Source organism: Chelmon rostratus, chromosome 1 (assembly GCF_017976325.1).
Source record: "Chelmon rostratus isolate fCheRos1 chromosome 1, fCheRos1.pri, whole genome shotgun sequence".
NCBI classification, from domain to species: Eukaryota; Metazoa; Chordata; class Actinopteri; order Chaetodontiformes; family Chaetodontidae; genus Chelmon; species Chelmon rostratus.
In genome coordinates this window covers 17,107,022-17,133,178 of record NC_055658.1, presented here as the reverse complement: position 1 = coordinate 17,133,178, position 26,157 = coordinate 17,107,022, and the positions used below count along the sequence as shown (strand labels likewise).

General features: G+C 42.0%; 2 protein-coding genes across 3 annotated transcripts; both read left to right on the top strand.

Annotated features, from left to right (window-relative positions):
• Positions 1-4,626: 4,626 nt before the first annotated feature.
• Positions 4,627-15,973, top strand: LOC121608814 (myocardial zonula adherens protein). 2 transcript variants are annotated; one of them, XM_041940207.1, is made up of 14 exons: positions 4,627-5,164; positions 5,923-6,003; positions 9,312-9,404; positions 10,220-10,384; positions 10,488-10,580; positions 10,673-10,786; positions 10,865-11,017; positions 11,476-11,601; positions 11,843-11,971; positions 12,056-12,150; positions 12,527-12,632; positions 13,207-13,290; positions 13,563-13,624; positions 13,728-15,973. In XM_041940207.1, exons 1-14 carry the CDS (start codon positions 5,090-5,092, stop codon positions 14,374-14,376), a joined length of 2,025 nt encoding a protein of 674 aa, XP_041796141.1. In that variant the 5' UTR covers positions 4,627-5,089; the 3' UTR covers positions 14,377-15,973. The 2 variants fall into 2 exon arrangements, with proteins under 2 accessions (XP_041796141.1, XP_041796132.1); XM_041940198.1 differs by having other exon boundaries at positions 13,518-13,624.
• Positions 15,974-17,154: 1,181 nt separating this feature from the next.
• On the top strand, positions 17,155-21,010 carry polr2m (RNA polymerase II subunit M). Its single transcript, XM_041940219.1, has 4 exons — positions 17,155-17,487; positions 18,545-19,135; positions 19,295-19,517; positions 20,332-21,010. The coding sequence occupies exons 1-4, from the start codon at positions 17,378-17,380 to the stop codon at positions 20,473-20,475; spliced, it is 1,068 nt and encodes a 355-aa protein (XP_041796153.1). The 5' UTR covers positions 17,155-17,377; the 3' UTR covers positions 20,476-21,010.
• Positions 21,011-26,157: the final 5,147 nt, after the last annotated feature.

Genomic DNA, 26,157 nt, shown 5'->3' with positions numbered 1-26,157 from the left:
TCGGCTTAAGAGGGAAATGTTGTGTATGCTTAACAAGGTGATCATTCTTGGGATTCCTTCATGTGCTTGAGTGACTTCAGGGACTTCTAAGAAATAAAGAGGTCGACAGCTGAGAGAGAGAGAGCTGTCTTGGAGGGACCTCTAGGTGTTTCCTAAAGTGAGGCGATAGATTTAGAGCTCTTTCACACAACTTTCTATTTCACTCTTCTGAATAGGAAACATACGAGTTTTATAAGTCTTACAGGGATCTCGAAACAGCTCTCTTGGTTCAGTTTAGGCAGACAGGAAAAATAATAACAGCTTGTGATAATTTTCTACAAAAATGTCACAGTGCCATGCTGCCCCCTAGCTGTAATACAGGTAAAGACACCAGCTTTCTTCGCTGTGCTTTTTTCCTAAAAGGTGATGAACATCAGAAATAAACAGAAAAATGCATATTAATTAAACGAAGATCTGAACATTAAACTGAGGTGAGACAAATAATGTGACTTTGTACATTTGGAGTTTTGCAAGTTAAGAGTTCGCTGGTGTAAAACAAAGGGGTCGCTGTCAACGACGAGGCCTCTTTCTGTGCTCCATCATTTTTCCACAGGTTTGAGCATCAATAATGAGGTGCTACACAGTAAATGGTTTGGGAGTGAGAGTTGTGGCTGGGTTTTATCACCAGCTGTCAGACCTCTGCTGACCCGGAGGGACATAAAGGGGGAGATCTCCCACTCAAACAGCCCCCATAACTCCCAAATACTTCCATCTTGATGATTTGAATTCGTGGCTGGTTTGCAGTGGCCCCGTCTTATCTTTAGATCAGCACATACAAAGTTCACAAATCACACTTTGCCTAAAGGGCCTTTACTGTACAGCTTTACTTTAATGTTGCTAACATTACTCCGACAGTGTTCACAGTACCTCAGTGCAGCTTGTCAAACCTGTTCTCAAGCCTTGTTTGTTTTGAGTCGCTGCCAAGTATCTAACGTCTTTTACAAGTAACATGCGCTTTTATTATTTACCTGATTAATATATTTAACACGTATTTACAAAGTTGATGACAGACGGTCAGATGAGTGACCCGTTAGTTTCCCTATGCATATTTTTATTGCATCATGCGAATGTTCAACAGGACATTATCAAAGTGTCAGTCATCAGAGACCTGAGCTGTACAGGAGATAACAGTGAGGGGGAATTAGATCGTTCATCCCTCACGCAGTATTGATATTAAAAAGTGGACGGCCCCTCAGTTAATAAATTAATACTCTGCACAGGCAAATCCACTTGTGATCTGTATGACACAGAAACATCAACCAACCAGTCAGACCTGTCCGTCCCCTTTTAAATTGGGTTGCTTAGATCACTGAATGAGTGATTTATCAGAGGCTCTTATAGATCCATGAAGCTGCTGTCATTTTCCTTTTTATATCTTTTTCAAACGTAGTCAAATGTAAGACTCCTTCTTAAAGCAAGTCCAACATCCTCGCTTGGACAGTTAAATGCACAGTTCAGCCAAAATTAACAAGGCTTCTGCCTCAATATTAATCAAGTAGGGATCCTCCAAATTGTTGTAGATTGTAGAACCAAACTCTCACTTAGTGCTGCAATCCCTCCACCACTGCTCAGCAGGGAAACACTGTTTGAATGTTGGAGTAAACAGACTGTAACTTTTGAAGATCCCCTCTTTAGATGACTTTAGAGGTCAGTTTTACACAGTCTGTCCCATGAAACATTGCTCTTTGCACCCAGTATACACAAGAAAGAGTGATCAATAACACTTTCAATATGCATATTGACATGCTAGTATTGTTTTAAGACAGACTTGGTTAAAATGTGGACCCAACCTTTAAAGATCACACAGTGCTCAGGAAAGACGTTTGTACAGCAGCTTCGATCTATATGAGTAAAAGCTTCCTTTCTCTCCGGCTGTACATTAACAGAAGTCAAAACCTAAAACAACAAATGTCAGTCACTTTTCAAGCTTGCCGCACATTCCTGTAAACGGTGCATCATAGTGGAGCTGTGTCATCTTTGTCACAGACGGCACATTAGTCTGTCGACAGGCGTAATGGTGCTTTTCCATCAAGCAGTCATTAAAACGCAAGTCAGCCTGAATTCCACTGCTGCGGGGATGTTGAACAGGCAACAGCCATTGTTGTTGGTTGCAATAGCAGGCTGCATTACAGGTGCAGGAGAGAAACACCTGCACCTGTACTGCAGCCTGCATGTAGCAACAAACAGCAAACACAGTTACTGCTTATTACTGCAACACTATGAACTCCTCATTAGAGTACTCAGATGCATTCTCAATGCATGTCTTTTACTTGTAATGGAGTATTTTTACTGTGTGGTACAAAATGTACTTAAAGTATCTCAGTGCAGACAAATATCCCCTGTGATTAATTGGACTTTTATGTTTGACGTTATTTGCCGAGGCGGAGCTAATATTCAACTATTCTACTTAAGGCAGGAGCTAATGTCACTGTTGATCAACTTGCTGATTATATGCCCTTCAAAATTTCCCAGAGGCCAAAGTGACACCTTCAGATTGCTTATTTTGTTCAGTCAACCAACCCAAACACCACATTATTCAGTTTAGTGTGATTTAAGAGAGGAAAAGCAGCAGATTGTCGCATTAAAGAGGCTGGAGCAATGACTAATGGCTCTGATGAGGTCTAAGCTATAACAAAGCATCATGCCTTATAAACTCCTCCCATGTTTTGTCTGTAAAATTGTTATCAGTAATTATGGCTGTCAAATAATTGTAGTGGAGCAAACAATACTAAGGTTTCTCCCTTAATTGTTGTTGAATACAAGTATAAATACTCAAACTACAAGCACCTTCAGTTTGTGCTTGAGTAAATGTACTTAGTTACATTCAGAATCTGCTGTCTACCTGTTGCTATTAGTTAGCTTTGGTTAAGTGAGCATGCAGGAGAGCAAAGTGAATGTAATTTATTGTTCTCTTTCAGTCATATGCACACAATGTACAGTACGTGTAGTCGTTCCTGTAAGACCGGCCTCAGGGAATTAACCCCACGCTGAATCAAGAGCTCATCGCAGAACTGTGAGAGCACAATCAGGGCAGGAAGTGAACGTGATATGTTTATGGGAGAGGATTTCCAGATGTGTTTCCATGTGACATTGGATTTGGACAGAGGCACGGCTGTGTGACCGGCTCACTGATTGCAGGAGTAAAGAAACACCATTTGTTTGATGTCTGGTTACTAATTAACTCCTCTGGCTTGTAGAAATACCTCTTATATTGTTCTGAGAAATATTCTTTACATACTTACTGATGTGCTTTGACATGAACTAAAACCAGATCTTTTATGAACAATAACGCAGCTTACAGATTGCTTGACAACTTCGGCCTTTGAGCTCGATTCTCCTTCCTTCTGGTTCTCCAGTTTCTATTAAGAGGGAGTGACTGCAGGCCATTCATACAAGGAATGTGATCTGGCTGTCAGGACGACTGTCTGTCTGATATAGAAGATATTAGACTGGATAATGACGTACAAACATAAATTTGTCATGTAAAAACACACGGTGGTGTAGTTGTGAGCAGAAGGTAACAGTAACATTAAAAAATAATGTTTGCTGCGTTGCCTTTCTTTTCATCACTATCCACTATCAACAGCATCAATAATTCACTGCCTAAAGCAACTCGTGTCCACCTGTCCACCTGTCCTCCTGTCTCTTTAACCAGTTCCTACCCTTATTTGATTAGAGGAAGATATTTTTACCCTCACAGTAGTGCTGGAATTATTAAAATCAAGTACCATGTATAAAAATACCCTGTTACAGGTAAAAGTCTTGAATTCACATACCTAAAATATCATAAGTGAAGGTACTCACTAAGCAGTACACAGTATCAGTTTTATATCGTTATATAACTGCATCATTTTAATTGCTGTATTAAACCAATCTTGATTAACTATTACATTTACTATGTTTAAGAGCAGATTTCTTTCTGTCAGAGGTGGAAACTATCAACACGTGATAATAACAAACATTTTTATTTCACTTACCGATCATCTTAACTGGTAGACACAGTTGATTTTCTTTTAAAAATACAAAAAGGAAGCACAAAATAAGTTAAACATTCATGGGACGTGTTAAACATCAAATTTACAGCGAATGAAGCCAAACAGGACATTATAAAACTCCATTTATGGACGTTAATGAGTTCACATGTAAGCAGTGCTTAAATTGGTCAAGGTGGAGCTCATTTTAACTGCTTCGTGTAGTGTTGGGTAGTTTGTTCTGTAATTATACATTATATGTTTTATAAAATTATGTTTTGTGCATAGAATCTCAATCTCATCAGTGACTAGAAACTACAACTCAAATAAAGCTAGTGGAGCAGAAAGTATACTATTTCTCTTTGAAATGTTGTGGAATAGAAGCAGAAAGTAGAATAAAATGGAAATACTTAAGTAGAAGTACCTCAAATGTGAAGCATTTTGAGCTTTATCAAGACTAAAGCAAATCGTTGGCCACAACAGGCAGATATTGACAATCTCCTGAACTGTGGACAGTAGAAGCAGCTCCTCCCTTTAACCCCTCCTGTTGATAAAAAGTGCTCCACCTGTTCTAGCTCGAGTAGGAGGTCCCGCCCTGTGAAAGTCCTGCTCTCAGTGCAGGAGGCACGGACCCGCAAGGCAGCTGAAATGTGGCCCGACAGGTCTGATGGGAACTCAGAATGAGAGAGGGAGTCGGGGTGAGAGAGACAGGCAGGTTGCTGAGTGACTGACGAGCCTGTCAGCCAGGAGCAGTCTGGCAGGAATTGAAACAATGACATTGTTGTGTTTGTGTTGCTGAGTGTGGAACTGGATTGCACCTGATCGCTTCACAGGCTGTGAGGGAACCTCGGGGGCCCCTGTAGACTCCCACCAGCAGCAGCAGCAGCAGCAGCAGCAGCAGCACCACCACCACCAGACATAGCAGAGTGGAATTTCCCCTCCTCTCCCCTGGCTGGAGCCCGGGGCAGATGGTCGCTCTGACAGCTTGAGCAGAAGTCAGGAAGGAGAGTGAGAGGAAGGGTGGGAGGAGGTCTGGAGAGGCAGAGGAAGAGAAGCGAGGAGTGGACAGAAAGGGAGACATGCATCGCTACGCTCCAGATCGGACCGTTTCCACCACCACCACAACAGAGGACTCTCCAGAGTCTTTAAGTGAGGTAAGAAGTCCCAGAGAAGTCAGGAAACTCTCCCTCTGACTCCCCTCTTTTCTCTCTCTAGTCTGCACTGTGTTTTGCAAACACGCCTGTGTTTTCTCCCCCCTAGTTGCTTTTAACTCTGCAGCCACTCGTTTCTTGTCTGTTTCTTGTCAGTGAGATAACTTTTCTCACTCCCTGCTAACATTTTCTGCCCCCCGATCATCTGAAAGTTCATGTTTGTTATAGGATGTGTTCACTTACAAGCGCACGTAATGGGAGCTGAGTGTGCAGCAGGCAGGGCTGTCATGTTTATTTGAACAGCTCTCTGATAAAACAGGCCTTTGTACTAAACCGGCCTTTAAAGTTGTTCCCATTGTTGTCTAAGAAAGAAAGGACTTATTATAATCTAGTAAACTGAGTGTGATAGTGGTTCATTACTGCAGGGATGTTTTTTTTCTTGGGAATAAAAGCATAATTTTATAGTATGTTTGCTTGTTATAAAGCCAGACAAAGCACTCACTGTGTTGTAAATGTATAACGGATGCATCTGTACCACTGCATTTACATGAACTTCACAGCTCTCTGGCCATAGTCTATAAATAAACCCTCTGGTGGTGGACTGTAGAGGTCTGTGAGAGTTGTCAACCATTCCACCAGCTCAGCTTCAGGGATGTTTTAATGTCAGCTCCTCTCTATCGTTTCTCTTGATGACATAATGCAAAAACTCATTTGCGTGCAGAACATCTTTTATTTGCCTTTTGTCTGTGTGTTTTTCACAGAGGAGGATCAGACGTCTCAGGTTAACCCTGCACGCCGGGGATAATGAAAACAAGGAGCCGAAAACTGCAAACTCAGACACAGTGAGTCTTATATCTCCCTCATTGAAATTCCCACAATTGACCACACAACAGCCTGCCTACAAGTCTTTCTTGACAGCTCTATTTAGATCGGCACAGGCTTAATGAGTGGATTTTAATCTTTCATTCCCTCTCTGACTCAACAAACCAGGTGAATACTTTGAAAGAGAGATGGTGGAGCAACTGAGATTTATCTGTTTTTTATTTTTTTATTATCTTGAGCAGTTACGTAATCATCACAGGAGGGTGTGTGCGGCTGATAATGCATACACAGCTGTTTCACATTTACTTCAAAGCTCAGCTCCGACTCTAAATCTATTTCTTACAATAGAAAATATTTAAAATACTTTTGAGGAACAGATTACATCTCACAAAGACACCTGAGACACCTGAGAGCTTAGCTCGACTCCAACACCGGTGACCAAACAAACGCAGTTCATAAAAATGCCATTTACTTATTGAGGAGCAGAATTGCTACACCTGCACCACACATGCACAGTATCCACGGCTGTTAGTGCACATTGTGACCGTGTGAATATTATTGTGAGCACATGCTGCAGGCTGTGTGAGTGTGTGTTTGGCCTTGCCTTTGTTTGTCTCCAGGATTTGTGCTCCAGAGGCTGATGTTGGAGTTCAACAGTGTGAGAACTGAATGTGACTTCACTTATTGTTGGCGCCGCAAAGCTTTTTTGTCTTTTTAACTGTGCACACACAAACACGATGGCTTGTTTTGTATGAACCTTGGCCAAGGAGCATGGCATTCGTCTCGTTGCCACACCTCCACAAACTCCACTGATAAAACAATGTTGTAATCTCTGAGTGTGGTTCCCTTTGGGAGGGTGTGACCACAGCTATTGGAGCCGATGACAGTCTGGTCAACATTGAACACAGAGCGGAGAGTAGCACACATGTGCTTGATGATGACGTGTACTTCAGTGTGTGCACAGTGTTGCAGCTGTGCAGCTCTTGCTCAAACTGCAGAGTGGCTCTTTCCACAGGCAGTCCACTGCTTGAGGTGTAATGGAAACAGTGGAAGGGAATGTAGAGAAAAATGGTGCATAAAAAATGGAAACAGCCTAGTGAGACATGACCTTAGAGGAATAAGAACATTTTGGGAAATTTGGTAATTCACTTTCTTGCCCAGAGTTAGATAAGAAGTTATGAGGCTACAGCCAGCAGCTTGTGAGTGTAGCTTAGCACACAGGCTGGAAAAAGGGGGAAAATTGTCTGTCACAAAAACTACCAGCACCTTAAAAGGTCACTAATTGACAGGTTGTATCTTGTTTATTTAATCCATATGGACTTAAACCTTGTAAAAATGTCAATTTATTGTTTTATGGCAGGGGTTCGATTAGCCTAGTGTTTCAGGTGACTGTGTTACCTTTGGACAGAGCCAGGTGAGCCGTTTCTCCCTGTTTCCAGTCTTTGCCTAGCCAACTGGCTGCTGACAGTTGCTTCATATTTACTGTATAAACATGAGAGTGACATCAATATTCTCATCTAACTCTTAGCAAGGAAGGGAATAAGTGTATTTCCCAGAATGTTGAATTATTGCTGCAAGATCCAAAAGACACAAAATATGTCAGGCTGAAAATATGCATGAAATGATGCACAAGGTGGTTCAGTGCAATGGTGCAGGCCTGAAGACAGACCCATTTTCACTCAGTAAAAGCTGATGTAAATTCACTGGACTGATAAATAAGCTGATGCATATTTTGCATGTGAAACTGTAGTAGAGTGTGGAAAAACGCCAGGGGGAACTCAAGGGTTTAAGAAGTTAAAAACTCACCTCACCTGTGCTCTCCATGCTTATAGTGTATTCGGTGCTGAGCTAAGAGCTCTAAATTGTTTGACGTGTAACTCTGTTGTTTTAGTTAGTTTACATTTAGTTCAAATACCAGCGCAGTCTACAAAAGTGACACAGTGTTCAGCAGGTCTGATTAAACTGATTTTATTTTATTAATTCAGACATGGAGAGTCTGTGTCTTTTTTCAGCCAAAACACTGGAACAAATTTCCACCGACGTCCCTCAGTCTTTGATAATCTTTGTAATCTGTACTGGAGGTCAAATGCAGGTCAGTTGCATCATTTTGAGCTCGTATTTTCGTGACTGTGATGAAAAAAGAAGAAAAGGAAAAAGGAAAGACATGGAGTTAATCAAAGAGGAAGGAAATGAGCAAAACACGCTCTGGCCGAGATATCCAGAGGTATAATGTTTCAGCAGGAACGCTGCTTTAAGTGGACGTTCGCCATAAATTTAGATAGGGTGTGTCCCGCAACCTGACACATCATGGACACAATCTAGCCACTATGGCCTAGATGAGATGTAATATATCTGCACCATGACACACACAAAGAACTAAAGCACAGTTGCTTCTTATATACTTCTCTACACCTACGTCATTGGATGTCATCTCCACGTTGGCTGAAAGTCTCCTCAGACAGACCAAGACTCAGCCCAACAGTTTTCATGAGGGGATCTCTGTGTTAGAAATAAGGAGTTAATCCAGTCTGTCGAGTCCTTCACAGTCATATGATACAGCAGTCAGTCCCCTACAAAGTAAAATGTTTGACAAAGCAATGACAAAAAGGTCTTTCAAAGTGGCGTCTTTAAATTGTTCTTACATGTTTACATAATCCAGGCAATTAGTGACGCCTGTGAAGAGGTCCCACTCCTCAAGGCAGCAAAACTAAAGAAACCCAGAGTGCTCCTCCCTACAAATTTACAGTTTCAGCTTCAAGAAGCAGGTAAACATTGTCCACCTGTGTGGTCAAACACCGGCATTGTAAAATTCAAAGCTGCACATAGAGCATTGTTATTCTGAGCTCTCAGCGTTGTTAAAGCATAAACATGTGGGCTGTTCTGCCCTCCCATCTGCTGGAATTCATATCCGCCCATATCATCGTCTCTCAGCGGCATGTCCTCGGTAGATGAGGCGGTGGAGAAATGTGAGGCTTGGCTCTGTCCTCAAGACAACACTGGCATCTTTGTTTTAGATCCTCTTGCTCTTATCTCTGCGAGATGTTGAGACTGACGCCTCTTTCTCTGATATCTAGCTCTGTTGTCTTCAACAGACAACAAACTGGTGGAAAAGGCAGTAAAGTCTCCAAAAGACCTCCAAATAATAATACAGCACTCTTGAGATGTGTGCCCAAAAACATTTTGAAAACATTTTGAAACGATCTAAAATAAAAATAAAGAAATGAAAAGTAATAGACTCCAGGCCTTAGATAGAAAACATAAAATTCACATACGATTACGTACGATTACATACTATGCAACATATTCAATGTTTTTTTTTTTCCTGTAGGCTGAGAACAAGAAGGTTGTCAATGGGGCATGGATGAAGAAGAACGGGCTGATCCAGAGAGAGAGGCCAGCTGGCAGGGAGTCACCTCAGCAGGTACACAGCTGCATCCACCACATGGTTATATGCATGACACTGGCATATACTACCCATCCTGCTACTGCTTCAGCATGTGTGCTGCTCACATCGTCCTGTAAAACAGGTTCCTGTGCATGCGCCTTCAGGCTGTCCTTAATGTAATGTAATGTATTCATAGATGTTCAGAACGACAAATTCCATGTCTCAAGTGTATCCATCACATGCACACACATGTGATAATGTGTGTGAAATTGTTACTGTATAAACACACATATACAGTATGTGAATGATGAAAACAAGCGATAGTTGCAGCTTTCTAAATTCCTCTTTCGCTACAGTACTGAAATATTTATAGAAATTGAATCTCTAAGCTTCACGTTTGTAATTTATCTCTGCTCATGACTATAATTGCCATTTGTTATTTAGTTATTGCATTGTTTAAAATGCTGCACTTCTGTGCTGGCGTGCATCTCTTTTCACCGGGCGCCCTCATGCTCGTGGTACATTAGGCAGAAACGGCAGCAGCTCATGTACTGGGTTGCAGAAATGTGACACCTTCAATACACCCTGCACTTTTTTTAGCTGTTCGTTCCCAGCCTCCTGTTTCCAGTGCTCAGCACCAGTGGTGCTGGAAATACCTGATCAAATGTACATATGTAGGCATTTCAATCCACACACACGCAAACAAACACACAGATGCATGTGATGCACCTGCAAGTATGCATGTGTGCACACATGCAAGCACACGGATACACAAACACAATGACAGTATACGTCAGCCTCAGTGGAGGGTGGCTACAGAAACCTGACCGGTGCGATCCTGTCTCCCTCAGCACCTCGGAGACATGACCAATGGGGCGCCAGAGACCTCGCTGCAGCATCATGGGCCCAAAGTGTACGGCGTTGTGCAGAGGGCGGGCTCGGACAGACAGCAGGAGGTGATGGCGCGTGAGTGGACGGCCAGTCACCTTCAGGATGAGATGAAATACATCAGAGAGGTGAGTGGAAACTGACACAACATGCAGCAGCAGGGCCTTCGGGTCAACACATCTATGCTTTAACATCATGTCGTCTGCTCGTGTCTGTACATTCTGCATACAGGTGAGAGATTCTTTGGAGAAGGTGAGGGAGCGGATGTACGGGCAGTTTGGAGGAATGCAGCAATCAATGCAGAAGCTTTCTCAGGAGATCAGGGTAATGAATTATGTGACGCCATGTGACTGCTTGTCAAACTCCAGTCTGTGAGGCTGTGAAGAAATCTGAAAATGCATTGTGTGTGTCTGCAGGCTGCCAATTCACATCGCAGGAGTCTGGAGTCAGAGGTGAGGGTCCGGACGGCAGCCATGGAGAGCTTTGATCAGATGAACAGCTCCCTTATATCTGCAAACATCGACCTGCAGGTAACAGACGTGCTCTCTGACGGCAGCATGCCATCTCAGAGAAGGCTGACTTGATGTAAAAGAAGCCTCCTTTTTCAGAAATCCCTCCTGGAGAACTGTCAGAGCAGAGTGGACAAGAAGGAGGAGGTTAAGAGTTTGCGCAGCACCTGTATGAAAGCACAAGAAAATCTCAGAGACAGGGAAAGGGAGCTGGCCGCCGCGAAGGCTGAAAACCAGACTCTGAGACTGCAGGTAATCTATTTGTGCACACATACACTCAGTCGCACACACCCTCATGCAGCCACAAATTTCAAAACATCACAGTGGTGCTTTGGCACATGCATTGAGGTACTGGTCACCCAGCTGGGGTGACAAGTGGGTGCTCAAATGGTCTGTTGCAAAATGGTCTGATGAGTCAACAGCAGTGGAAACATGTGGGACAAAGAAATATGGGAGTGCTTCACAAGTAAAAATTGGTATTCTCTACATAAAACCTTATCAGTTTTCCATCTTTGCAGTTCATGCATCATCTGCAGGAGGTTAGTGGGAAATGTCTAATGATCCAAAAATCAGATAAACGGTTGCACTTCATTAGAGAACAAAGCTCATCGCACTGCAGTGCAGTAACACATCAGCTGCATCTTCTGTTCTTCGTGTCAATAAGGTATAATCAGCCAGTCTCAATTCCTGCTGTGCTGTGAAATGTTCAGGTGCAGTCTTCGCAGGAGGCCAACACTCAGGCGCTGCAGGAGCTGTCAGCAAAGCTACAGCGGGAGTACGAGGACAAGCTGCAGGAGGAACAACGGAAACACAGGGAGGAGATTGAAAAGCTACAGGTCTTTACTCCTCAATCATTAACTCTCACCATCGCACATCACTCGCACTTTCAATGCCAGTAGATGCCAAAACTTGCTGTATGTGTCATAAGAACAAGATAGATGTGTGATATTTACTCAACATATCTCAAATGTTGTTGCTTTTGGCACATTTTACAAGGATTGGGATGAATTCAGTACACACTCTTGATCATTTTAAAACCAGTCCAACATCTGAACAGACATGTTTTTCTGTCTGCAGGCCCAACTCGATGAGTACATCAGACGACTGGAGGAAGCAGAGAGAAACATCAGGATTGCAGAGGCCAGGGTTGCTGAGAGGGACCAGAGGATCGTTGAAGTGGAGCGCCTACTGGACTGCATGGGAACGGTAAGGCACATTTTAACACAGCAAACATCACATCTACACTTTTTGCAGATAATAAACATTCTAATGAAAACGCATGTTTTACAGGAAAAGAGTCAACTCCAGAAGAAGCTGCAGGAATGTGAACAGCATCTCCGCCTGCTGGAGCTCACAGACACAACTGATGCGACTGTAGCCAAAAGGTACAAAAAGGACGTCCACATAAATAGAAACACCAGGATGGCAAGACAATTCAACTCAAGGTCCACTTGCTTGCTTTTCCTGTGGGCCTTTAAGCGTGTCTACATCAGCAGGTGGAGTTTAGGTTGTCATGGCTCAGCAGCTCAGCTCAACAAGTAGAAAGCTTTACAGTCAAGAAGAAACTTTGATGCTTCAAAAAATCTTTGATTTGCTGTGCAGAGCAGAAACTAGTTACTCTGGCTGCAAATCAATCAGTGTGTGTCAGTCCTTTGTCCCTCTAAAGTTTGTTATCCTCGATCAGGGAAGCACCTGACCTAACTGCACATGCAAGAACTCCTCTTCACCAGTGTAATGTGGGTTTAACTTGTTCCTGTTCAGGTCTAAAGAGCTGCAGTCTGAAACTGTGGATCTCCGTGAGAGGATCAAGCACTTGAACGACATGGTGTTATGCCAGCAGAGGAAAGTCAAAGGAATGATTGAGGAGGTGAGGAGACTTTGTTTATCCATGCGTTCAGCATTCAGGTCTTCTGTTCTACTTGCGTTTTGCTGAGTGTGAATGAAAAACATACGTCAGCTGAAGTAATAGAAGTTTGTTAAGCATCCAGAGTACAAATTAGTGGCGCACAAGAAATATAAAACTTCCTCTGGCCCAGAATCAATAAGAGGGGGGGGGGGTTTCCAAGGAGATTCCTGGAAATAACTATGTAATTATGCAGCAGGGGAAACACAGACAGTCTTCAATTAGTACGCTAATCAACAAATTCTAATGAAATGCAAGTGTATCTTTGAAGGTCTGCACAGCAGGTCAGTTTCCAATAATAAATTATTAATCAATGAATATTAAATTTGATTTACAGTGAGCTTTTTTAACTTTGCCTATAATTACACTAAATCACATAACTTACCAAACTAGAGTTATTTCCAGGAAACCTCCAATAATCAGGAAATGACTTGTTAAGGAGACCACATTAGATTGAACAGGTGAGCAGGGAAAAGATCTGACTGGAAACAGGTAATAATTGTTTTTATTTAAATGCTGCCTCCTTGAATTTCTGAAGGTCGAATCACTGCGAGCTCAAGTCGCTCAGAAGGACATGTTCATCTCAGAGCTTCTGGACAGAATTGCAATAGTGGAGTGCGAGGTAAGACAGCTACGTCACCGTTTACTACCTGATTAAATTAGGGTGTGGTGTTTTCATCTACTGCTGTCTGAGAATGATTTCCTGGGCTGCTGAGTGCTGGATATCCTGAGCTTTCAGCAGTGTCTGCGTGGCTTCCTCGCTGCACCTATCAAATCACTTTCAAATGACTTCAGTCTTTTGCATGTATCTGACCTGACAGCCTTGTTTCCTCTCTTCCTTTTTCCTAGAATAATGAATTAGAAGACAAGCTGAAGTATTTTATGTCCACACAGAATAGGTCAAGAGAGGTTGTGGATACCAGGGAGGTCGGAGTAGGCTGTGATCTGCTCCCCAGGTAAGAAGCACAGCTAGAGAAGCATGTTTAGCAGCATCGGCTCATATCTGGGGCTTCGTTCGGACGTGGTTTCTCACTCTGATGTCTGAATGTGCTTCTGCAGACGTGAAGCGCAAAGGCATGATGTTGAATCTCCTGTTCAGCGTGAACCAGCTCATTTCCGTCCCATACAACACCTACCGCCCCTTCAACCTCTATCACCAGTCAAACCTCCATCACCCACTCAACCTCCATCACCCTCGCGATCTCTTTCCCCGATACCATCTTCGTCCCCTACAGAGCCTTCGTCCCCCACACAGCCTTCATCCCCGACACAGCCTTCATCCCCGACACAAGCTTCACCTCCCATGGAGTCTACGTCCGCTTCATCTCCCACTAATAATCCATTCCACTACCTGACAACACCCATCCAACCAAGGACGTTTAAGACTAATACTCCTCCACCCAGCAGGCTGGAGTCCAGTTTACTGATGTACACTCCGCTGGAGTACAGCCGCTTCCTGCAGTCAAGCTCCTCGGCACTGAGCGGGAGGTTCTCCTACACCCGTCCATCTGAATCAGAGCGTCCTGTGAGTCCAGAGCAGTCGGGGAGAGATGAGGTGGACACGGAAACAAGCGCAGACTCGCGGTCGTCAAGTCAAGAGGAGTCCACTTCACCCCTGTCCTTTACTCAACCAAGATCCAGAGCCCCTCAAGTTTATTCGCCCTTCATGAAACTTATGGAAATAACAGCAAATATAAACATAGATTGATCTTGAAGTCAGTTTGAGAAATACATGTTCGCATTGTCCGACGAGATGTGCAATGACAATATTTTTTGATGGGAAACATGAAGCTACGCTTATCTTAGCATAAAGACTGGAAACGGGGGAAAACTAGCGCAAAAACAATAAAGTGCAAAAATGTTATTGTCTTGAGTTGCAGTGAGTAATGACTATTTCTTGCTGGTCACTGGTCACTGCCGAAACTATCCTGGCACATAAACCTCTATAAAATACTGAATTGTTGTTTTCACACTTTATTTTTACACATCAAATAAACAAGACGTACCATGTTAACCCGTGAGCTTTAGACGTGCACGTAGGTGGATGTTGTTACCTTTACAGCTAGGCTAGCTGTTTCCCCTTTTCCCAGTATGTATGTTAAGCTAAGCTAACTGGCTGCAGCTTCATATCTAGCAGACAGACGTCGTCAAATCGATCTTCTCATCTAAATCTCTGCAAGAGAGTGAACAAAACATGTAGTACACCTCAAAATACTGAACTATTCCTTTAAAACTCAGTTGGTCTTATTTTCACCACTGATTATCAAATCCACTCCCGTCATCTTCTCCAGTGAGCTCCACCAAATGCTTTGTACAAATGTAACAAGTTAGGCCATTTCCAGCCTTTATGCTATACTAAGATACACGTAGCTGCAGTTAACTTAGCCTAAATCCAGTCTGTACATCATGACTGTACGTTAAACTGTACAGTTATCGGTTGCTGCGGTTAAAGCTAAGCTGGCTGCAGTTACATATGGCGGTATTTATCCTTTCCTGAACCTCAGCAAGAGAGTGAATCACCATGATTCCTGAAATGTTGAACTTTTTACTGCTGGTTATCGTTTTTAAAATGACTGCAAGTGACAGAGATCCCATTTTTTAAACCGTCAAAACTTGATATGTGCATATATGGTGCAGAATATGTTTCTGCTTGATGATGAAGTCTTATGGAGGTTTTGCACGTAGCACCTATTCATGATGATAATATGTTGCTTGCTCTTGGGTGTAAATAATCTGATGCTTTGTAAAGATACTTGGTAAATAATATAGCCTTTGAAGGATTATGTTTGTTTTGTTTACAGCAAATGTAGCCTTCTGATGTATGCTGCTCATAGAGCTATGAGCATCCATTCCCACGAGAGGGTTGAGAAGGTTATTGCGTGTATTCTCCTATTGTTTTATATTGGCTCTGTACAAATTAAATGAATATTATTTTCTTATTATCACACTGTGTACAAAATATTTATTAACATGATTTGTGCCTTTGCGAACAGCCTACTATTTGATACTGGTGGTGGGAATGAACCTCTAGAAACTGGCAGCAGGGTGATATGATGTAATGTAATATAAGGTATGTTTCTGTGCTAATGATAAAACTTGAGTCGCTTTAAATATAAGGAGCTTATTGAAGTGACTGCCATTCCTGAGCCAGAGGCACAAGTATTATCCAGCTATTGTCTGCACTGCCACAACTGTGTTTGAAAAAGCTTTATGATGTGCCTTTTTCTTATCGATACATATCATACTGCGACTGATGACAAGAGGCCAGCGTATGTTTGGATAATAAAGACTTTACTGTTAAATAACCAGATATGCTGATTGTGTCAATGTACGCCCACACTTGTATACTGTGCAGCCACATACATGCTCTAAAGCCTGATGCCTATGTAAGGCTACTTCATTGTTCATCAATGTGGATCACAATTTAGCATAGCTGATAAGAAATAAAACATAAGAAAAGGCTTTTAGAAACAGTTTGTATTTCTTCCATCTCTAAAGATTTGGTACAGTAAACGTCAGGTATAAAGACTGAACTTCACATAAACTTGAAGTAAAAGCTCAGTATCTATATTTTGAGGAGCTGTCTTCTGTGTAGTGTGCAGGTAATGTTTCTGCAGGGCTGGTGCTGCAGTAAATTATGTACACAGGCTTCATGATGCAAATTTGTAGTTGCCTGGTAATAACTCAGCTTTTCCACTAAACCTAATAGTGTTTGTTATTGTAATTTGCATCCTTTGTGCAGTGACAACAGACTCATTCAGAGAAAGGCATAACAAATTTGTAGATTCACAGAAAAGCTTTGCAACAAAGCTGTGTGTATTACAGTAAAATAAACAGGTGAAATTAGAAATTAGTCAGAATTAGGATCAGGACTAGAAGGACCCCCAAATGTGTGAAGTCAGTGATATTAACAAATGAAGTACATCCAATCCTGTGCTTCATAGTACTGTAAAGTACATATGATACAGCTGTTTCTATTAGCTTATAGGATTTTGATTAGGAGAGAGGTTGAGGGTACATGTGGAGAAAACAACAACAACGCACATATTTTTTGGATAAAGTCTGCTGAGATTTTGTTCCATCTGTACAGCTGCAGCCAAAATTTAAACTGTCTCTGAACTCTGAGTGGGAATAGAAAGGACACAGCTGCAACCTCTTGGTTGAAGCTGGGTCATTGTTCATTAAACTGAGTGAGAAATAGGTTGTCACAGCGTTTGGAAAACATCCGGATGGGAAATGCAGCTATGGAAAATCTGACCGTGAAGCCTGTTTAGACTGACTACACTAGAACTGTCAGAAGTTGGAATTTACTGACACTCTTTGACTTGATGCTGATGACTATATTTGACCTGCAGAGGGCAGCAAATGACCTTCACTGGCTGTGACATGAAGAAGAGGTGCGTTACACTGTGTTGTTCAGTGGGGGCGCCAGAGCTGCACCTCATACGATTCATTTCCGCAGAAGAAAAAGAAGAAGAAGAAGAACCCCCACTTTGAAATGTTGTTTGGTGTTGAAGAAATGAGCCTGCCGCCTTTAGAAGTTTCTAGAGCTCTCTAACCATTAAAGAGTCCGTTAACAGATGGCGGTTTGAGCAGATTAACGTATGATTAGAGTCTGTGTCTAGCGTTTTTAAGTTACAATGTTAAACCGAGACGTTATCTCGTGCTGTTAGTGAATGGCTGTAGCTAGCTGTCAGTAGCTAACAGTGATGTCCTCGTCGTGGACAGAGCGCCAGGGACAGGTGGGAGACCTGAGAAACCAGAGCAAAGAGGAACTCCAAGAACTGCTCCTGCGACAGGAGAAGATACTCTCTAACAAGTGAGTCCACACTGTTGACCCCAGTTTGTGCCTCCCGCGCATATATATGTATGGTAACGTACATGTGAGGCACAAACTGGTGACTCAATGTGACACTTCCTGAGGTTCTACCACCATCAAAGTAGCTCCGATGTAGTTAGATAATGTGGTAGCAGTATGACAGAGGAGACATGGTGACTTAAACACATAAATAAGATTGATTGTTTGTAATAACAGCTGCTCTACCATGACTGAGCTAAGACACACTGTTAACTTACAGTGTCTGGATTTCAACAAATTCATGAACAAATCATCTCTATCCTCAATAATATGAACTTAATCAAGTGTTTTAAATCAGCAATAGGCCAAGACATATGTAAATGCACTGTGAGTTGTAAGTTACAGTATTTATAATTAGGTTGCTGTAAGTTTATGTCAGTTTGTTTGGACCAAGGGATGTGTGCGAAAGTGTTTTAGTGAGACCAAAGTGCAAAGCTTTACTATGTTCATGATTCAAAGTTTACACTACCATGCTGCAAAATGATTACAACATAGATCAACTTAAATGCAGAAGCTGTTTCAAATGTGACTAGAATGCAATGCACTCATTATTAATGCACAACTATTATGGTTATACAGCAGTTCTGGATCAAATGTTAATAAAATATGCAGTATTAGTGTGATTGTACAATGATTTAAGTGTTGGATGCAAAATGTGAAATTATTTAAGACACAATACAGATGGGCACAAAAGAAGGAAAGATGAAGAAATAAATGGAGAAACATGACAAATACAGACAGTTTCATACAGGGCCAGTGAATGGTTTCATGAATATGAAAATAATGTGAGAGAAAAGCTCAACCCAACTGAACACCAATGGGAGGGATGTGAGTGACTCTGCCACCATAATCTTTATCATTAAATTAAATCATTAAATTAGAGAATAACTTTTGGAATAATGGTGTTCATCCCAATCTATCTGCATTTAATGTTGGTTTATTTGTTTAATGTCTGACATCTACATCTTGAATCATATTTTGAATTTAGCATGAAATGATCTGTTTGTGTTGTTCGCAGCCGGTTAGTACAGACTCTTCCTGACAAGGGGAAAAAAATAAGAGAATTTGTGGAGAAAGTGCGCCTTGCCATTGAACACCATGATGAAGAGCAGAGGAGACAGAGCTTGGTTTCTGCTGCCAGGACAGAGTTACATTCCAAGTACCAGCAGGCTTTCACGATGCAACAACATGCTGCACTCAGCACACCAGCAGCCTCACACCAGAACAGGCAGCGTGAGGCTGCTGCAGGCGATGCGATGCAAGAGAAGGAGACCTCACCTGCCTCAGCCAACGTGAAGGAAAACAACGAGCAACAGGACCAGTTCGTCTCCACAGCAGCTGCTGATGAAACCATGGAGACGGCTGCTGCCGGGGCCTCTCTGAACTATGATCAGAGAAAAGAGGGTGACCTTGTGGAGGCCTTGGAAAGGGTCAGACTGTCTGAAACTAGTACTGGTTTCAGTAGCGGGTCCAAAGACCCATTAAACAGCACAGCAAGAGACAATTACTTTCTCAGAAAGCAGATGCCCAAAAAGACTCACTATGTAACTGTCCTGGAAAAAACAGAGAAGACTTCAGCTCCCAGGAAGCAAAAATTCAAACCAAATCAGTGAGTGGATTTTATTTTGTGATGTGATGATTACTTCTGTAAACATTTATACTTATGAAAATAATTAGGTAGATTTTTTTCAGTAACGGGTCATTTTGCTTTCTTTCATAGTGCTTTCCAGTCATTTGTAAATAACATCTTCTAAACTGTGTTTTCTAGACTGCCCCACAAAAGTGACACCTCTCCCTCAGGTTCCTCCTCCCCAAGTCAGTCTTCTGAAGGCTCTTCACCGCTCTCTGCACAGGCCAGGAGGGAGCGGGACAGAAAACACCTGGATGACATCACTGCAGCCAAACTCCCTCCTCTTCATCACAATCCGGCCCAGCTTCTGTCTCTTGATGAGTCAGCCGCCCTCCTGAAGGAGCAAACCAAGAAACAGCTCGTAAGTGCAGCCTTTACATGCATTGCATCCATTAAACCGTAGGCAGACTGACAGGGTCAGAAATTTCCACATGTATAAGCAAATGTTGCCTTTCAATAAACAATTAGCTGAATGCCTCGTTCACAATCGGCCCTGCTGAATTACAAACATTTGGTGGGCATTCAAACAAAAACCACCAGGCTGCATTGGTGCAGGTGTGCTGCTTCAGGTATTGTTTAGACATGACAGTTCCGAGAAATCCAGTTTGGGTAACAGATATATCATTTTGAGAGCATATCTGATGGCATGACACTGAACATTGTTTATTATGAGAGACGATGTTACTGCTCTGTTACTCACAGTCGTATATCTTCATCCACATTATTTTATGTCTAGTTGCAATGACTGGGATGTAAATAGTAGAAATTCAGTATTCACACAACAACATAATAACCAGAACACCTGGTGCTGATATTTCACGTGGATGCAAAATTTAAACAAATTGATTTTATTCAGTTTTGACTTGTGACATTAATGATGAATCAAAGTGTGAATTTGATTGAAGTCCACGTCAGGTCCCTCCATCAGCTCTAGAGGGCAGTGTTCAGGCAGTGTAAGCCCTGTGCATCACTTCACATCCAAAATAATGACTTAAGAGCCAAACGTCAAACAGTGTGCTGTTGTCAGCTTACAGAGGACTGCTTAGCTTATTATCAGTCCTACTTTTGTTGAGGGTTTAACAGCGATGGCTGTGCTGCTTTATGATAATGTGCTTGTTTTCTGTTTACCAGCCTATTCATGTCAACTTTTTCCTCTGTGTTGTGTTTAATTTCAGGAGCTGCAGGCCAAGCTGGCAGCCCAGAAACTGTCTGAGGGATTGAAGATTTCTATGGGGAGCTACACTCCTGACGGTGGCCCCATGGCTGCCTACAGAGAGGTTCACGATGAAGGAGCCCAACTCTCCTCAGAGGAAGACTGATCCTGGAAGGCCAGAGCTGGGGAAACCAGTGTGACCTTGGCCCTGAGGGAAACAGGCTTTGGACCTCGCAATCAGGACCCATCAAACAGGATTTTCCCTCCAAGGACAAGAATTCTTAAGAGAGGCCAAGGGTCTTTGCATGGTGTGAAGGCATAGTTGGTATCCCAGACTCAGCTCAGGAAACTGAATGGCAGGTTGAGAATCAAGCTTACTTATTTGTCATTCAGTTCGTATTGGGCTGAGTTGTTTTGGTGTCCTGCGGGAATAATAAGACCTGCTGTTGACGAGGAGTTTTAAATGCTACATTTTAAGCATGTATCACGGTGGAAGTGTTTCTTGTATACAGAAACTGATGATGCTTCGAAGTTTCTGTTTGAGTGTGTTAATAATTACATGCACTTAAAGCTCATCAGCAGGTGGAGCAGACTGCTTTGGCACTATTGCAGTTATATCTAGAAAACAAATGAGCCTGCAGATAGTTGTGCCAGAGTTTACTGTCACAGAATGTGTAACAGAATTGAATAAATACATCTGATTTCCAAAATGGTTGTGTTTGTGTAAAGGTGACAGTCAAGCTTTTCCAGTACAGATGAAAATACATCTATCAGACACACTCTTTAGGTTCTCCTCTCTAGTATGAAACTGCTCAATGATGTGAGCATCAGGAAAATGGCAATCCAGTTTCTTTAGCACAACAAGCCTCAGGTCAGTGTCATTGTGTATCTCACAGTCTCACACGCTGTATTCTGTCGGCTGTAACCAGTGTGCTGGTATTTCTAGTAGTGTATAAATTGCACATTGTTATTATATGTGAAAAATGTGCATTAAGAGTATTATACAGTGTCATAATTAATAGGCTAAACACAACTCTTAAATGCAACAGTCTAAAGAAAGGAGAAAAATTGACACTACTTCCAGCTGAAAGACAGTAAGAGTGTCAGTCTAAAAAAAAGTCAGGCTTTTAATGCACCACAAAATTGCAGTAGGTTAATGTACCGTTTCCACGATGTGGATGAATTAAGTTTCACTATGTTCTGAATATCAAATTGTAGCAAACTATTTTATTAGTGAAGCTGTGGTCAGCTGCAGGCACTGGTTTTCTAAAATCCTGTGAGATGTTATCAAGCGGGAGTCTGTGACACTCTTGATAAGATTAAAGCGGGGTTAGTGAAATATTGAAGCTTGATGGCTGAGACATCTGGACTGCATTTGGGTCGTGCTGTTGCTGGGAATGGCAGGCTATGATGGGACGGCAGCAGGCTAATGCAACATGGCAAATACCATTTCTCAACTTTGCTAATGTGTGGTAGATAAGAAGTGCCAGCTACGTTCAGCATCTTTCCAAACTGCCTTTCCCATCATCTCTCTTCCAGCTCTCACTGAGGGCTGAAGGCTGCAGGCCATCCTAATATAAACAGCCTGATTCAGGGATTTTAATGAGGAACAACGAAGGCACTGAGGCACGTTTTGGGGGAAATGAGGGTGGGTTCATGTGGGTCAGAGTCTGGTGGTAGATGCTCCTTGATAACCTTTGGTAATTTTTGCAGAGGCATTGGTGGGAGATATTTTCTTTTTCTTTAAAAAAAAAAAAAAAGCCATCTGATTGCTGTGTATTTAGACACTGTATCTGATGGGCTCCAGAGTGGCCCTGAGGTGACGTCCAACAACAAATACATGAACACGCTCCGCAGAGGATCCTCATTGTGCTGGGATTAATTACAGGGTACCTTGCTCACAGAAATTTCAGAGACTGTTACCAATTATGGGGCACATTTTTTCTGTAGCTTTCCTCTGTGGTATCTGGCGTCAAACCTAACTCTGAGCGTATGTTGATGTTGTTGAGGTGAAACCAAGCACACACTCCATAGTCAAAGCTTTTTTGTGTTGTCCATTGATGATGAGGTTGTTTATACTTCGACTTGAATCCCAGACCCCTGGTCTCAGATTAATAAACTCCTCATGAAGTAGTCTGCAAGTGATTTGCTCCAACTCTGAGTCCGAAATCACACGTCTCGCGGGAGTAGAAATAATTTGCTGTTTGGGAGGGGAAACTGGAATGTGATTTCAAAACTGCCTCTTCAAAGACCAGTCAGCTCGGCCTTAAATTAGATATACAGTATGATGTATAGACTGGCGTTAAACTCGAGTTAGGCCCTCAGCAGAATGATTGGATTATATCTGCCAGGTTACAAAGTCTGAGGTCATGCTTTTTCCATTCTCTGATGTTTTTGTCATATTTTTCAGGGCACATGAAGAGATGAAATAATGCCGCACACAGCAGCGTTCTGCAGATAAGGTTACAGCCTATCTCCTCATCCCAATTAGAACCAGCTCTCCCTCCTTTTGCTGCGCTGCAGCCAGCAGTGCAACAAGCACTCACGTCCTTTACTGAAGTAAAAGCACCAATACAACAATGTAAAAATTCAAGAAGTTCAGTAAAAGTACAGAAATATTAGCATCTGAATGTGCTAATATATATATATATATATATATATATATATAAAAAGCAAAAAACAGGAAAAAAAAAACTATTTATGCTATACAAATTTAGATATATTTTTCATGATTTTGTCAAATATTTGCTTTTTTTTAAGAAATATTGCATTATTTTTCCTCTTTAGGCCTCAGTCAGTTATTTAAGGTAAATCAAAGGGTACATATTTCTTTGGTGGAAGTGCATCTGAAACTGGACACCAGCTTTCCATAAGATTATCATATTTTTTGGAGTGTAAAATCTTAATTTGAAAAGTAACTAGTAACTATTGCTGTTAGATAAATGTAATTAAGTAAAAAAGTACAATATTTCCTTATGAAATGTAGTGGAGTAGAGGTATATGATAGGCTGCCATGAAATGGAAAAACTCGGATACTTGGGTCCGGTACTTGAATAATGCACCAACCTTTTTTAAATACATTTATATTATTGACGGATATTTAGTTTCACTGATGTGTGGAAGACAAACCTCACAGCAGGCTGCAGAAAGTCAGTGCAGCTCATTTGTGTTTGTCTCAAGTGTGAAAGTTGAACAAATGTTTTATATGCAAATGCTGTGAGCTGCGAATGAGAAACAACCCGTGTGTCTTCAGCTCATGTGGATGTTTTGTCTTCTCTTGACGCGACGACGGGGAAAGTAAATACCTTCCTGACAGGACTGTGCTGAGGTCTCCAGTTATCTCACCATGAAACGTGTGCGAGAGGAAGCTCGCACATAGTTCATGTCATGACTGTCGGCTGCCTGAGGAAGCATGATATGTGGCTGCAGCGTTCATGAGAGTCCTGCAGCTGTCTCCCCAGTAATGTAGATAGGAAAATATTCACCGACTGCTGGGTGAGTCTGACAGAGGTGCCTTGAACTGTCGTAAAACGTGGTCACGGCAATGATTTATTGCATTTCTACATTCTTCAGATTAAGTTTTCTTTCTCTTTTTTAAAAAAAACATTCACCAGACATTGTTTTGTTTTGTTTTTTTTTTTACATATGACTGTGGGTAGAGTATTTTCTGTGATTGCTTGTCTGTTAAATACTGCACTCAGACACTGGCATTACAGTATATTAGAATCAGACCATGTTCTGTTCACTGTAGGCTGAACTACAACAGCTGTGTTACAGAGATTTGGTGCATGCTAATGTGGATGTTCGCCACAGTTTCACAGAATCTTGCAGATTTGCAGATGCTGCATGTTTGATTCATATTTTTAACTCAATCTTATGTCACTGAATCTCTGTTACTTTGTTACGTTCCACATCTGGATAAGAAAGAATTGCATATGAACTAAAGTAAGAGTAACAGTTTGCAGTCCATTTCCTCCACATACCAGCATTCATCAGACAAACTCAAAGTCTTCATCCATTGACTGTCTGTGAACGCAGTCAAAGTGTGTGTGGCCACTGGCAGCCGTATCCAGTGTGTGTGTTTTTGTTTTTACACATGGTAAACTGTTGAGTGTGAACGTCTCGCCTTATTTCACACGTTCAAATGTTTAGAGGAAAGTCTCCTGTTTTACATCCTTCTCATCAGACTTTTCTTTATCTCCATCCACTTATAATGAATTTAGTAGGTGTAATCACTTCTGAATTATATATTTAAGTTGATTTTCTTTCTATTTCAGAAAGAGAACATGTGCTTGTCATAATCTGAAAAGCACAATGAACGATTAGAAGATGATAAGACAGAGTTTACTTGTTGTTTTTTCATCAACACTTTCTTCCCCACTTGTTAACTGACTGCCAGGTTTAATGCAAGAGCAGTAAAGCCGCCCTCAGAGTTTCAGTGACCAAAGAATGTCACAACACAAGCATTATGTGTTTTTTTCTTTTCCTTGGAACAATGTTTACAGTTCAAAAGCCATTAAACTGACCACAAATGGAAAAGGCATGGTATAGCTGTAATGAGTTATCCTTGTGTAGTCACGTCGTGTAGCAGATGGACTACATGTTTATTTGAACTCTCTTCAGGTAGTACTCATAGTTCAACACTGGATGGCAGTAGTGTATCTTTGTTATTTGTCTCTGCAGCCTGACTTTTTATTCTCATGACAAGCTACAACTTTAAGAAGCAGTTTACTGACATAACACACGCCATCCAGGCTGATCTTCTATGCATGTCTGCAATTTGTCTTTGTGTATATTATCAATGCAACTATAAGGAGCTTATATTAACCAAAAGATAGTTCTGGATTTCATTGCTAGAGTCACCATCTCTGAGGAGACAAGAAGGATCAACAGCTATCAGGACTTATTCATGACAAGGAGCTAAAATTACAGCTTGATTCCAGATAGTGAGTCTCTGCATTTCAGAGGTGTGGTAAATGTCCCAGGTGAGGCCACAACCTCCATCTGGCTGCTCAGTCCAGATAACAGCAGCTCTCAGGTCAGTCCTACACTACATCTCTCGCTACGACAGGAGATTGTACAAATATGATCTGGATACATCTGTGGCTGAGAGAACTCCCACATCTCTGCTTGGAAAGCTTTGCATAACAATCCTGAGGCACTAGAAAGAAAGGGCGGAGAGAGAGAGAAAGAGAGCGAGGGGAGGGAAACTAGGGGTAAAATGGGTTGAGGCCCGTGATGCATGGTGTGGGCCAAGAAGCTGCCAGCATCCCAGCCGCTCCATGTCTGGCCTGGCACAGCATTAAGCAGGCTGTTTTGGGGCCTGTCAAAAGCTCATCACGGCAAGGAAGCCGTCTCTGTGGGGATGCTGCGGGGGTGCCAGGGCACGGCAGGGGGGAGAAACCAGAGACCCTGCCCGGCAGCTTGGTCATAATGAGGAGGAAAATTCTTATTCTTGTATCCCTATTAATGTTACAACAACAATGCACTTTTGTCCAACTTTTTCCCCCCGTTCCTAAAGCATTTTTACACCACACATTTTCTTTGTTCACGCCCCTCATCTTGTATTTAGTGAAATTTGATCCCTAAATAATTTTTAGTTAAATCATGTCACAAGCTTCCATATTGTGATAAAAGTACCTCTTATACTAATTAAAGTTCTACATGTTGATGCGTCCTTCTTTCCTTTTCCATTATCTGCTGCACAGTTCCAGTATAAGAGGAAAACATTATCTCTGTGAATTGTACTCACTGGTGGAAGGACTCTGGGTAATGTCAGCTGTGGCAATCAAGCAGAGTACCAGTGTGTTAAGGTATAATTTGTTGGCCGGTGTTGTTTGTGACATCA

Coding starts and splice junctions, on each gene's coding strand:
- LOC121608814 (XM_041940198.1), top strand. CDS start 5,090: ATGCATCGCTACGCTCCAGATCGGACCGTTTCCACCACCACCACAACA. Junction 10,787..10,864: donor CTGCAAACATCGACCTGCAG/GTAACAGACGTG, acceptor CTCCTTTTTCAG/AAATCCCTCCTGGAGAACTG. Junction 11,018..11,475: donor ACCAGACTCTGAGACTGCAG/GTAATCTATTTG, acceptor TGAAATGTTCAG/GTGCAGTCTTCGCAGGAGGC.
- polr2m (XM_041940219.1), top strand. CDS start 17,378: ATGTCCTCGTCGTGGACAGAGCGCCAGGGACAGGTGGGAGACCTGAGA. Junction 17,488..18,544: donor GAGAAGATACTCTCTAACAA/GTGAGTCCACAC, acceptor TGTTGTTCGCAG/CCGGTTAGTACAGACTCTTC. Junction 19,518..20,331: donor AGCAAACCAAGAAACAGCTC/GTAAGTGCAGCC, acceptor GTTTAATTTCAG/GAGCTGCAGGCCAAGCTGGC.